The sequence below is a fragment of the Astyanax mexicanus genome, chromosome 5 (genome assembly GCF_023375975.1).
Source record: "Astyanax mexicanus isolate ESR-SI-001 chromosome 5, AstMex3_surface, whole genome shotgun sequence".
NCBI lineage: Eukaryota > Metazoa > Chordata > Actinopteri > Characiformes > Acestrorhamphidae > Astyanax > Astyanax mexicanus.
Genome location: NC_064412.1, coordinates 41615330 through 41630090, shown reverse-complemented (window position 1 = coordinate 41630090; position 14761 = coordinate 41615330). Strand labels below are relative to the sequence as shown.

The 14761-nt window shown below is 38.2% G+C and overlaps 1 protein-coding gene across 4 annotated transcripts in view; it reads left to right on the top strand.

The window, feature by feature from the left end:
- The window catches only part of fmnl2b (formin-like 2b), a 61100-nt gene that overhangs the window by 26907 nt on the left and 19432 nt on the right, over positions 1-14761 (top strand). For 2 of the 4 annotated variants that reach the window (XM_022675282.2, XM_049479823.1), the window contains exons 8-19: positions 169-245; positions 1947-2040; positions 3462-3536; positions 3653-3763; positions 5775-5924; positions 6229-6330; positions 9143-9518; positions 10815-10991; positions 11251-11271; positions 12060-12184; positions 12896-13098; positions 14527-14761. In XM_022675282.2, the coding sequence (XP_022531003.2) occupies positions 169-245; positions 1947-2040; positions 3462-3536; positions 3653-3763; positions 5775-5924; positions 6229-6330; positions 9143-9518; positions 10815-10991; positions 11251-11271; positions 12060-12184; positions 12896-13098; positions 14527-14761 (1746 nt within the window). The remainder of the gene's footprint in view (positions 1-168; positions 246-1946; positions 2041-3461; positions 3537-3652; positions 3764-5774; positions 5925-6228; positions 6331-9142; positions 9519-10814; positions 10992-11250; positions 11272-12059; positions 12185-12895; positions 13099-14526) is intronic. The other 2 variants (XM_049479824.1, XM_049479825.1) reach the window with 1 other exon arrangement.

Below are 14761 nucleotides of genomic sequence, written 5' to 3'. Positions count from 1 at the left end.
TGGGGGAAAAAGTATGCAGAAATGAAAGTAATCCCAAAGGGTTCACATACATTTTCTTGCAACTCTATAATAAAACTTGACTTGACGTGACCAACCAGCGGCTGACTTTCACGGCTTACATTTAACCCTTTCTGCTCTTTCTCTTTCTCACGCTCTCTCGGCTTACAGTACGGCTTCAACATGGTAATGTCACATCCGCATGCTGTGAATGAAATAGCCCTGAGCCTCAACAACAAAAATCCAAGGTAACCCCACCCCCTCTCTTACCTCACACACCCCCTGCTTTCACTCGCTCTATCGCTGCCCTTCTGTCTCTATTAGCATGTGATGAAACTCTATCAGGGTCTGGAAAGCTGATTCTGATCTCAGTGGTTGAAACACACTGATAAGTGTTGCATGTATCGGCTTTAAAGCAAAAGTCTGAAAATGTTGTGTATTTGGGAATTTAGAGCTCTCTCTGTTGGGAATATGTAATTGCACAGAGCATGTGGAATATTTCTTTTTTTAAGCAGGTTAGTGTAAATAAATTGCAATGTGTTAAATTGTGGTTTTGGAGGTTGTGGTATTGTTTAGATTTTTTTTTTTGTTCACTACTGTCAAAATGTATGGAGCAATTACACCCAACAAACAGGCTATTGTGAATAATGTGGCCCCTCCCACCTCAGGAATACTATTGCTTTCCATTTGAAAGACAAAAATCTTAGGGACTGCTGCTTTAAGCTGTAACAATTGATCAAAGGCTTCAGTGATGGGCGGTCCCTGTGGTGCAATGGGAGCTCTAAATGGCCGATTATTGTCAAGTGTGCTGATTACACTGATGTGTGACCACTTCCTGTAACCTAAACCACTCACTGGAACATTAAGGTGAAATACCTGTGCAGAATTTAGACTAGTGATCTAATTACCTTTATGAATACACTCCATTGTGATCAGGACAAAAGCACCTGCTCATAAACCAATAATCTGTAGGAATGCACCAAATTAGATTTTCTTTTATAAAACTTGAAAATTTGAAAAGTGGATACAGAACAAATTGTTTTGCAGGATTTCGTTACTTTTGACACTTTTTTCATAATGTAATAAATTGAAAAGCCTCAATGTATAATATTTTTTCAATTACAAATCTTCAATTTAAAAATATATATTGGAACATTTAATATTTTAATAATCCAGCAGCCAGTCTTTTGGTAACCAAACAATTGCTAAGGCTTAGACTATCCTAGGCCTGTACAGCTTGTATCTTTCACCTGAAAAATCGCCTTATTTTAAGTTTATTTTTATTAAAAGCTTTAAGTTATGTGAGTAGTACGTAAATATTGAGTTTAAACTTGCAGTTTGTCTTTGCTTGTGGAAAGAGTCTGAAGCAATTATGCTTGAGTTAAAGGAGAAATCCTGTGTGAAAAGGATTTGGGATGTAGTGAAACATGATAGCAAGTACAAGTTTTTGTTAAATAGCCCACTGCGTTCTGAAATACAGTGCTTTTAGCTAATGATCCCAAAAGGCTTATAATTCTAAAGATAGTGGCATAGCATTTCCCATGCAAAGAAACTGCTGTTTTTACATCATTAACAAGCTCAAAGTAGCTCAAAACTTCATAAGTAGAATTCTAAATGAGGCCTTTTCAGAATGCTGGGGTTGAGGGGAAGTGGGCTATTCAACAATAGTTCATACTCGTTATCATGTTTTACTAAACCCCATTGTTTGGTGTAATTTATTGAGTTTTTCTAGTCTTTCAGGGTCATTTTTCAGATATTTTCATTGGCAAATATTCTGTACATTTCTACCATAAACGAATAATATGTTTACCTTGGTTTAAGCTGAGTGTGTTACAGAGTTTCTCCCCCTGTGTGGTATGAGTTCTCTGGTGATAAGTCCTGAGTAACATTACTATTGTTGAAAGCTGATTGTCTCTGGTTTGTTTTGGTGATGTCTGTGTGCTGAACAGGACCAAAGCCCTGGTGCTGGAGCTGCTGGCTGCTGTGTGTCTGGTGAGAGGAGGGCACGAGATCATTCTTGCTGCCTTCGATCATTTCAAAGAGGTGCGTTATGATTTTGACTTATAATTTCTACTTTTAACAGGGTGTCTCTGGTCCTTAAAAAGTCTTAAATTTGTTTGTATAAGAAAGGGCTCTGAATGGTTCAGTGGGCTTAGCGCTGCCATTAAGCTCGGGAGATCCAGTCCTGGTCATGCAGCTTGCCATCTCCCTTCATCACTCCAAAGGGTGATGATGCTCAGCACAAGGCGTCTGTGAGCTGATGTATCAGAACCGCGCTGGCTACTCGACAATGGTGCATTGGAGGCGGTGGCTGTCTTCACATGTGCTAGTCTTCACCTTCCTGGTGTTGTGGCATCACCAGTGATGGGGGATATACTGCTGACTAGCAGCTGAATAGGTGGGAAAATCACACAGGGAAAACTATTTCTTAAAATGTCTCAAATCCATCTTCCGAAACTCTGAAAAATGACACCGACAGTAAATACTATTTGATTTCTTACAATTTTCAAATATCACATGCAAGTTTACCAAGCTTACTGATTTTATGCCAGACTGATATTGGGCCAATCTGATACTTTCATTACTTGCTTTTGGCTAGTTAAGATACTGTACTATAGAGTTGGAGAGGTGTAAATTTTACGAAAACCAGTCAGATAACCCCAAATTAGCATGTTTTCAAAGTATGAACAATTCCATTTCTATTTGTAAAAAAAAAAAAATTATGTTTATTTAAAATATAGTTCCTTCAGAAAATGGAGTAATCACAAACTATAAAACTTAAATCTGTAAACCTAATAAGGTAGGATTTTTTGTTATTAGGATTAATTTTGTTATTTTAAAGAAGTCTTAAAGTAGAGCAGACATAGAACCCCTTATAAAACTTGAATTTTATTTCACCACACCTGCAGTACAGTATTTTTTAGATTAGTTTAGTAATTGGGTTTCATCAGATTCCATCCAATCAGATGGAAAACTCTGCTGGAGTCTATTATAGCTTCTGTGAATCAGTGTTGGATCAGTGGAAAACTGATTTCCAGATGTGTTTCTGTGATCATAGTGGCTAATTTTACTTAATGTTACTTAATTTTATCGTACTTACTTTTACTTAATTTTACTTTTCTGCGTAATAATATGTATAATTGAGCTGTAAGATAAGTTGTATTGTAATTGGTTTTGTGATACAAGTTTTGTTTTGTGTCAAACTTAAACTGCAGAACCCAGCTACAGCAACAGAGTGCAACCAAGCAAAATACTGAAATACATCTGAGAAGCTCCAACTAATTTAGGATCTTTTATTTGTTTCACATCAGTATCAGGATATCTAAGAGTGTTATCACACATCACATTTTTTTGTCCATATTGCACCCCCCTACTGTAAACGTATTTGTCCAGTTATTATGTTTTCAAATGATTAGGTTAATTCTCTGTGTTTTAATTATTCTGTTTCTCTTCCTCTGTCTCAGGTCTGCTCTGAGACCCTGCGGTTTGAGAAACTAATGGAATATTTCAAAAATGAGGACAACAATATTGATTTCATGGTGGGTTAATATGAGAACGCTCTCATGCTAAGTGCTTGTACTCCTGGAGATGTGGCTTCCTGAGTGCATCTGCAGCTCTGAAGGACGTGTTTCTGTTTGTGTGTAATTCTCTGTAGGTTGCTTGCATGCAGTTTATCAACATTGTGGTGCACTCCGTAGAAGACATGAATTTCAGAGTTCACCTTCAGTATGATTTCACCAAACTCTCACTGGACGAGTACCTGGAGGTAAGAATCCCTCCTACTTAGTCTAAGGCTACATTCACACGGCAGGTAACAGTGGCCAAAATCTGATTTTCTGACCAAATCTAATATATATTTTAGGCTTCTCACAGTATCTTATTAATGTGACCCATATCTGACATCTGTATGAACGTTGTATGCACTGTAATTGACACGCGTGCGCAAAAAGAGATTGCTTCACGTTTAGTTTCACTTTAATCTTTGTCAGGCTACAGCTGCATTCATGTAAAAAAAAAATGTTATTCAGCCATGGCCAGGTTTTTAGTTTAGTTTTTATTTTTTATTTTTTTCTTTGACGCTATAACCGTGATCTGTAGCAATATAGCTTTGTTTTTCCCAATTTAATTGGAACATTGCAAGGCTGCAATGCGAGCAGTCATTTTTTATTATTATTTTATTATTATTAATAATATTCCTTTGTATTTTTTGACGTAAAATCAAATGAATTCTGATCTGGTCGTTTAGATAAAGTCAAATAGCCGCAACAATACCACATATTTAAATTCAATTCAATTCAATTTTATTTATATAGCACCTTTTTACAACAAAATTGTTAAAAAGCAGCTTTACAAAGAAAAACAGGTGCAAACGTTTATAAGGGAGCACCACAGTGATGCAGTTATTATGTTGACAACAGTTACAAGGAAAATCTCCCTTACAATAACGAGAAGAAACCTTAGAAGGAACTAAGACTCAGTCAGAGGAACCCATCCCACTCGGGTTGACCCGCTCAGTACAAACAAATAACAGAACAAAACAACAGAACAGAGAGATAATGTGGAGCTATAGCTAATGTAACAGGTACTAATTTATGCATGTGAAAATGTGATGGGCACATAATAAATATTAGAGAGCTATGGCTAATGTAGAAACAGGTTCTGAGCGTGAGTAGGTGAGATCACAGTTAATGCATATCACAGTTAATGTTGATCAGGAATGCAACACAGCGGGCAGTGGAGAGCCAGGCTGGGCAAAATCAGGAACAGAGCATCTCGATACATGTAGAAGAGATAGATATAGAACGAAAAGCAAAGAAAGGGAAAAATGCGGTATTAAAATGATTGTGTAAAAACTCTGCTGAGTAGAAGGACAGGGCTGATATTCAAGTGGCTCTAATTGAAATTGAAAATGTGATTCGTTGCTTTTTTTGCACACACGCAATACACAAACACATCTGTGTCACAAATGATGTAAAAAAATGATTTTGGGCCCACTGTTTTTTTTTTGCACCAAATCCAATGTATATATTAGACTATTTACACTATCTTTTTTTTTATTGTGACCTAAATCTGACATTTGTCTGAGCAGTTTTTGCTGTGTAACTGATGCGCATGCTTTAGAGAGCAGTCCTTTTCTTCTTTGCCAGAGTCACAGAGCAACACAGCATCTGAGCTCAATGTAAAAAGGGCCTGTTACTCAGACACACCCTCTCATTTGATTTGTGTTTATTTAAACGCCATTTCCTGTGACTGTATTCTGCCTTTTCTTTACAAACACGAAGCAGCTTTTTAATTTTATTAGCAAGGAAACATCAGCTTGTATGTGTATATGTTGAGGCGTACCAAATCGGAATTTAAAAAATTAGATTTGATGTGTTTTTTGACATTCAAACTTAAACAAAAATGACACGTCTGTGTCAGATATGAGGAATGATTAGATTTGGGCCACTTTTACCTGCTTAGAGAGCTTAGACCTTACTCTTTGGTCATATCTTTTTTCATGATATTGAGTAAATCTCCCATTATATTATTTATGTGTTGAAATTAAATTTTGCTTTGAGACATGGAATCTGTGTGGAATCTAGTTTGAGGTGAGAAATTGTAGAGAAACTGTAGAGAATGTTTCTTAACATTGAACCATTTTAACCAGTAACAGTTGAACTGATCAGCCAATTATTAACATATATAAAATGTAGCCACATTCTATGATAGACCATATATTTATACTGCCTGTCTGTATGTTTGTTTGTTTGTTTTGTGTTTGTTTGTGTGTGTAGAGACTGAAGCACACAGAAAGTGATAAGCTGCAGGTGCAGATCCAGGCATACCTGGATAACTTATTTGACGTTGGCACCCTACTGGAGGATGCTGAGACCAAGAACGCGGCGCTGGAACGTGTGGAGGAGCTGGAGGAGAACCTTTCACATGTATGGAATATTGACTTCTTCTCTGCAGGCATTCTGCGCACCATCACTTCCTCTGATGGCCACCAAGATGCCAAATGCATTGCTATAATAATCAGGTCCTCCATTAGTTGCATAAGTGCCACATCTGCTCCAGTGCCAGATGAAAACTCTGGGACTGGAAGCAGCCATTAAATAGCATGAACAGATCATTACAGTGATGTAACGTTTTAATGTGTTTTTATCTCTAAAGGACGGCTTTGAGAATAAACTTGGATTGTTCTGGAACTTACCCTGTTATTGCCATCTGCTTTGTTTCTCTTGCCAGCTGACGGATAAGCTGCTAGACACAGAGAACGAGGCCATGTCTAAGATAGTGGAGCTGGAGAAGCAGCTAATGCAGAAGAACAAGGAGCTGGACTCTGTACGGGTGAGTGGGAAACACAAGAGTTTCTAAAATGTGGCCAAAACAAGGAGAACTGAACTTGGGAAAAGTTTCTCAGGACCTCATAATCACTACCCTTTTCAATTGCAGGACTGAATGGTTACTAAGGCTGCACTAGATAGGACCTGATGGCTTAATTACACTTTTTCCATTTACTGTATTAATAAATCAGGAGCAGGAAGGAGCACAGGGTCTTGTCAGTGGCTGCTGTCAGATCAACCCAATCTCATTCCTGCATGTTAATTTTTATTATTTTTTTTTTATATAATTTTATTTCTAATTTTTTCCCATTTTTCTCCCCAATTTACACGGCCAATTACCCAACCCACTCATTAGGACTCCCCCTATCACTAGTAATGCCACAACACACCAGTAGGGTGAAGACTAGCACAGGCTTCCTCCGATACATCTTTTCGAGCTGCTGCTGATGCAGCATTGCCGAGCAGCCAGAGCGCTTGGAGGAAAGCACAGCGGCTCGGCTCCGGTACATCAGCTCACAGACGCCCTGTGCTGCAGACATTACCCTAGGAGTGATGTGGGGAGAGAGCACCATCTACCCACCCGGAGGGAGCAGAGCCAATTTTGCTCCCTCTGACGCCGGCAGCTTGATGGCAAAGCTGCATGAGCCGGGGTTCGAACCTGCGACCTCCTGCTCATAGTGGCAGCGCTTTAGACCACTCGGCGCCCCCTGCATGTTAATTTGTGAAACAGATCTCTCTTTTGCTTTTTGTTGGTATGCTCTCTGTAGAACTTACAGCTCTGGAAAGAATTAAGAGACCACTTCCGTTTCTGAATCAGTTTCTCTGATATTGCTATTTATAGGTGTATGTTTGAGTAAAATAAACATTGTTGTTTTATTCTATAAACTACGGATAATGTTTCTCCTAAATTTCAAATAAAAATATTGTCATTTACAGCATTTTTTGCGGAATATAACAAAAAGATGCAGAGCTTTCAGACCTTAAATAATGCAAAGAAAACAAGTCCATATTCATGAAGTTTTAAGAGTTCAGAAATCAATGTTTGGTGGAATAACCCTGTTCTTTAATCACAATTTTCATGCATCTTGGCATGTTCTCCTCCACCAGTTTTACACATTGCTTTTGGATAACTTTATGCCACTCCTGGCGCAAAAATCCGGTTTGAAGGCTGTGATCATCCATCTTCCTCTTGATTATATTCCAGAGGTTTTCAATTCGGTAAAATCAACGAAACTCATCATTTTTCATTGATCTCTTATTTTTTTCCAGAGCTGTATTTAACATCGCTACTGCAGCGTTAGCACACCAGATACTGTCCTCGTCCAACATCGCTAAATACGCCAGCTACCAGCCTCAGGCCACATTATTACTAGCCAGCATTGTTACCAGTTTATGCCAAGATTGCTACTGGGGTTGTACAATAGATCATATTTTTGTTGTTATAGTCTATATATTGTCTATATAGTCTATATATATATATATTGTTTTAGTTTATATTGTGTGTGCCTATTTCCCAGCCCAACTACAAGCCTGTACTGTATTGTACTGATGTACTCTAGGTAAGAATTATCCTGTCTTAAAATCTAAACATTGCTAATGTGCTAAGCGTTGCGCAAAATATATTGTGTTCAAATGAAGCAAAACATGCTAGCGTTAGGCTGTTTTTCTTAATGCCCATGGGAGTCTCGGAAGTTTCACAAGTTTGTGAGTTAAAATAAAAACCCAGAAACATCCAAGTGCAGTTAGTTTTTATTGAAGTGGATCATATGAAGTCTATGAAATCACTGGCCAGTCTCTAGGGGTCAGACTTTAGCTGAACCTGTACTCCTGATTGTTTTTTGTCTCCTACTTCCTGCGGTGCCTGCTCACACAGTCTGCTGCATCAGACAATGTGACTATCCCAGGGCCTGATCCTCAAAACCAGTGTAGACTTTTCTGCACATACTGGTAGCATGTTGTCAAATGTAAGCATCATTAAATGGAATGCACAGGGATGTGAATTTACATTAAGAACATGTTTTTGGTTGATCTATATCCTTGGGAGACCTGTCAATATATTTTATATGGTTTGGGTGGTTATGAGCTCAATAACTGGGCTCAGCAAGCTGCTATGTATTGCCACTCTATTGTACAGATGACAGGGCTGTAGGTTCGATACCTAGACTTTGCAAGCTGACACTGTATTTAATCGACAACCTTCTTGTATTGATACCGACAGGGTTGTGGGTTTAAAATAGGGGTGTGCCATATCGGATCATATGCAATAATATCGCCAACATTTTTGAATGTCGTGAACCGTATATTATACCCTGAAATATCGTGCCATATCACCCACCCCTACTTATCACATCCGGTTACTACTTTTTTGCTGTTTTGAAAATTCACACTGTTCTCATTTCCTATTTTTTACTAGAGACAGATTCTATCTGTCCAGTATCATTTATTTTACTTTAGTCCTTCTTGTATTTTTAATCTCTTAGTTAGGGGTGTGCCATATAATATCGTATGCAATAATAAAATTTTGTGTTTGGTCATATCACCAAAAGTATCGTTATCGCGAAAAATACCATTAAATATTGTGATATTATTTTAGGGGCATATCGGCCACCCATAGTTTGATACTTAACTTGGCAAGTTGCCACCATATTGTACTAATTACAGAGCTGATGGTTAGATCCCTGGGCTCTACAAGTCGCCACTGTACTGTATTGTGTTAATGGCTGGGTTGTGAGTATTATATGGGGTAATTTACAAATATCAAACATTAAATGTCAAAAATAATTTCAAAAACAAACGTACTTGTGTTTGGCACGCAGGCCGTGTATCGGGATGCCAGTTCACAGGTGCACACGCTGCGGCGCATCGTGCGCGAGAAGGACGAGACCATCCAGCGGCAGACCAAACTGGAAAAGAAGATAAGTGAGCTGGAGCGGCGCGGCAGCCTGCAGATCCAGGTGAGGGGGGAGGGCGATGGGGAGGGTGAGGTGTCCCCCCTGCCCTCTCCTCCTCAGCCCATGCCACTGTCGCCGTGCCCCGATGCCATGGCTCAGGCTGGAGCATGTGCTGGCACCTCCTACAGTCTCAGCAGCACTTCTCACACTGGAACTCTGAGAAAGATGGCCACACCTCCTCCACCGCCGCCTCCACCTCCACCACCGCCTCCACCGCCACCACCTATGCCAGGCTCTTCTTGTAAGTGTGTGGATACAAATCAGTTTAATAGTCTTAGAACAGTGATTTGTGTTTTAGGTGCAGTCTTTTAGATCAATAAGGTGATTTTTAGGTGGGGCTGGATGCCACATTATTTTTTTAAGGCAAACCTGGCAGCGTGTTTTCATGCAGGACTTTTCCACACTGTCTCTCAACATGAAATTTATTTTTACTTTTTGGAATCAACTTCATTAAAACACTGGCATTCCGGCTGAGAGGCTAAAAATAACATAACCTACTTATCCAGTACTAAATGCTGAACATGGTTCTTTTATTCTTTCAACTGCTGCTGCTATACTTTTGGTTGTTGTTAAATGTGGTCTGCAGCTTAGTGTTGTTTGTTAGCTCTGCAGTGTAGCTGTGTTAATAGTTTCTCATGGTATGGGCCGAAAGCTGCACTCTGGAGAGTGGTATCCAGTTAGTAGGGTTAAAAGTCTTTACTTTGTTTACTACATAAGACATATAAGTCTTACACATTCTACACATAAGATTTTGAGTCAGAAAAGAAACAGAAAACAAAACAAAACCAAAAAATAAAAACAAATGCCAGACATACAGAGCTGAGCTAAGTCAAGAACTTAAACACTGACTACGGTGTCTTCCTGTGCTCTAGCTCCCATAGTTCCATCTAGAGGTCGAACAAGGAATTGCAGCTTCCTGTAACTGTGGAGCCTCTATAATGAAATTCTTATTAATTGCTATATCATTAAATTCTAATGTCATAATTTCTGGCTCTCATGATTGGCTTAATTAGACAAATATTGGGCAAAAGCATATTTAGGCAAAAAAAAATCATCCGATGCGATACAGTGATGCCAAGGGTTTTTGATAGCGAGCACATGTTATTGACAGAATGTGATCAAAACAATTAATTTAATTTAAATTACTACAACTTAAATTAAATTAAGTTAACACATTCGGTTTTATTTCCAGGTCTTCAAACAACAGTATACTAAACAATGTATTGATTTGATTTTGCTGAGCATCAAATAATTAGGAATATCAATGCTTAAATAGCACTGACCAGCTGCATATTTTATACGAAGAGTATAAGCTTCTTCTAAATGCTCTCTTTTTTATTCTGACAGAAACAATGAATAAGCAAGTACATTGTTTTAATAAAAGCAGTTTTTAAGAATCATATACTACAGCTGCAATCTGTCTGTGGGTCAAAATACCATTAAAATATTTATATTGTTAAATGTCTTTAAATATTGTGATGCAATAATTTCAGCTTGAGATTCTGATTTAAATTTCTCTTTTTGTTCTTTTGTCCAGTACCTAATGGACCCTCAGCTGCTCCGCCTCCCCCTCCTCCTCCGCCCCCTCCTCCGCCCCCACCCCCAGGGCATGCTATAGAGATGTCCACCCCTCTGCCTCCTCCCCCTCCCCCTGTAGCCCCTCCCCTTCCAGGCTGTGGAACGCCCACAGTCATATTCAACTCTGGCCTAACGGGTATGTAGCTGCTTTGTTTGTTTGTGTGTATGTTTGTATGTGTGTGTATGTTTGTGTCAGATAGATAGATAGAAATAATTGTACTCTTCCTTTTTCTGCTGCTTTAATAATAATCTTCTGCAAATTTATGTTTAATTATTTTTTTCCTGCTATTAAAAATCCAGTTTTTTTTCTTTTCACTTTTTAAAATTACTTGCTTATTTTACTCTCTAAACTTTTATGCTTTTATCTTATTTCCTTTTTCTTCCTGCGCTCAAAGACGGACCAATCAAGCTCTTCTGTAGGTTCCCTCTGTTTAGGTGATCTGTGCTGTCTTATGATTTGTTGTGGCCGTGAATGACCCATTCTCACAATCTCATCTTTTGTTTGTTTGTTTTTTTGTTTGTTTTTTTATATGTGGTGTTGTTTATGAACATGTTAACCCCAGTGTGTGATCTGTTCATTAAGGGTGTAATGGTTTCATACACAGTTGAGCACAATCAATCTTAAAAAGTTTTAAAAGTAGAGCTGTGTACAATTGACCAACTTTAAACACACAAAATTATTAAAAACTAAATCTTAAAATATAAAAAAAATCTAGCTTGGAAATGTGTATCATTACACCCCTACTGTTATTTATCCATAATCCACTCATAATATTATGACCATCTCCTTATTTCTAAACGTAGTGTCCATTTTATTCAGCTCCAATAATCATATAGGACACTTTGTAGTCCTATAATTACAGACTGTAGTCCTGTATTTCTTTCTCTGCATACTTTAATATCCTCCTTTTACCCTGTTCTTCAATGGTCAGGACCCCACAGGAAAGACCACAACAGAGCAGATATTATTTGGTTGGTGGTTTATTCTCAATAGTGTAGAGGATGATAAAGTATGCAGAGACACAGAAGGACTGCACTCTGTAATTATAGAACTACAAGGTGCACCTATATGATCAGTAGAGCTGATAAGATGTTCATTGCATATAGAAACAAGCAGCTGGTCATAATATTTTGATATAACTGTGTATATTAAGAAAGTCCGTGTCGGTTTTGTAATGATTTATGTGTTATTTTCTCTTTATAGCTGTGAAGATTAAGAAGCCAATCAAAACCAAATTCAGAATGCCAGTCTTCAACTGGGTGGCTCTGAAACCCAATCAGATCAATGGCACGGTCTTCAACGAGATCGATGATGAAAGGATCCTGGAGGTAATCATTTGAGCTGTGTAATAGCTGAGCTTTTCTTCTAGTTTCGTGTTGTTCTTGTCTTGGATTAAACTTTTGTATTCATTACCCAGAGCCTCTTAGTTAGTCTTTCCTTAACTTGTCCCTAATTGAACTGGTAAAATTAATATACTTCCCAAAATGTTATATCTCCTTAAAACAATCCCTCTGTTTTTGACCAAATCATTCTTTAAAACTATTGTATTGTTTGCATAGTTCATTTTATTTGGAACAAGAAACCCCCCAAAATTCATAATGTCATTTATATAAAGTCCTAATCAACTAGCTGGTCTTGCATCTTCAAATTTTCTTTTTATTAATCTGTACCAGTATATACCAGTTTTGATGTAAAATTCATTATAGGCTAAGTGTGTAGGTCCTGTGTGGACAGTGGTGGAAATTGATGCTGTAAAACCGATGGCTGTACTGTATACTCCTCTGGAATCAAGCTTTAATAGATCTTTTGCCAACCCAATTTTAATATTTCATTAGGTATTTGGCATAAATCTGACATTATTTTGGTCTTTATTTTCTATTCTAATCTATTAATAACAGCCAATCCCTTATTTGGAACAGGAGGTACAGTTACAGTTTCTGGAGGATGATTGGGAGACGATCTGAGAGAAAATAACTGACCTACTCCAGTGGAATTGTAACGTGTAGTGAATTGTGCTTTCTTTTATCAAAAATGATCAGGATCTGAACGTGGATGAGTTTGAGGAGATGTTTAAGACCAAAGCTCAGGGTCCAGCGGTGGACATGACCCTGAGCAAACAGAAGGCACCACAGAAAGGCCCCAATAAAGTGTCGCTACTGGAGGCCAACAGGGCCAAAAACCTGGCCATCACCCTCCGTAAAGCAGGAAAGAGTCCGGAGGAGATCTGCAAAGCAATTCAGACGTGAGTAAACTTTCTGTATCTCAGAAAACATTTAAGAAGAGCTTAATTATTCAGTATAGTGAAGTCAGTTGACCTTATGCATCTGTAAAACAACATGTTTGAAAGCAAAGATTTTTTTATGCCATATTCACATGAATTTATAAAAATGATCATGGAACTGTCAGCAGAAAAAAAACATGACATATACTGAATATATTTTTGTTGCAAACTATAATTGTGTCGAATACTTGACCTGTAGCACATTGCTGAATTATATTTATGGCATTTTAAGTGTTTCTTGGTTTTAAGCAAGTGGTGATAGCTTATCTGAGGCATTTGTAGCTGGTAAGATATGCAAGAAACCACTCTTCAACAGTGAATTACTAAAGTAATAGTAAGTACAGTCTACAGTATATGAAGGGTATAAAAGAAGTGAAGGGTGGGCAATATGACCACTAAATAATGAGAGACAAAATGGTAAACACTTTATTAATTTTAAGAACATGTTACTGCAACAAAATATAAGTAAAGCTTTGTTTAGTATAAATGTGACCGTTTCAAATACTAAAGTACAGAATAATAAGAGCATATACAGGGGTTGGTGCACGTCTTGCTGGCGCATCTGTGACCAAGACAGCAAGTCTTTGTGATGTATCAAGAGCCACGGTATCCAGGGTAATGTTAGCATACCACCAAGAAGGACCAACCACATCCAACAGGATTAACTGTGGATGCAAGAGGAAGCTGTCTGAAATGGCTCTTCAGGTGCGGATTGTATAAAAAAAAACATAAAACCACGGCTGCTCAAATCACCGCAGAATTCAATGTGCACCTCAACTCTCCTGTTTCCACCAGAACTGTCCCTCGAGACAATAAATTATTGTGGTCTAAAACCAGGTGTTTCAGTTTCATTGTCCAACCCCTGTATATGAACTGCAAACAATTCTACAAAAAAACTATGAAAAATACACTTCTTTCAAACACAGAATACCACTGTTATTATAATATGGGTTCTTATTGTTTTTAATCCTATTTTTCGTATTTTTACCCCTAAGATAAGATATCTATTAATCTTCTATTAGCCCACCCATTGAGCAAATGCACAGTGTTACAGCAGCAAAGAGATACCAAAGCACTCAAAAAGAAAAAAAATATCTATTTTATGTAACTAGTTTTGACAAATTTTGTAGAACAAGGTAAATACTAGTTGTTATAAGAAAAAATAAAACAAATGAGCTGCTCAATTAATTTAATATAACTGATTCAATGTAGAATTTGTATCAATATTCAGTACTGGGTCTGGGTTCTTATTGGTTAAATGTAATTTGCCCATACCCTGGTATTTCCTCTCTATTTCCTGTATGCTCTTGCTGATGTAATGTGATTCAGGTAAGATCTGGATTAAATCAGGCGTGTGATTAAGAGAATGCTGGATGTGTGTTTGCTCAGGTTTGACCTGCGCACTGTTCCCGTGGACTTTGTGGAGTGTCTGATGCGCTTCATGCCGACGGAGGGGGAGGTGAAGATGCTGCGGCAGTACGAGCGGGAGCGGCGGCCTACAGCCGAGCTTACAGACGAGGACCGCTTCATGATGCTCTTCAGCAAGATCGAGCGGCTGCCTCAGAGGATGACTATTATGGCTTTCATGGGCAACTTCAACGACAGTCTGCAGATGCTCACACCG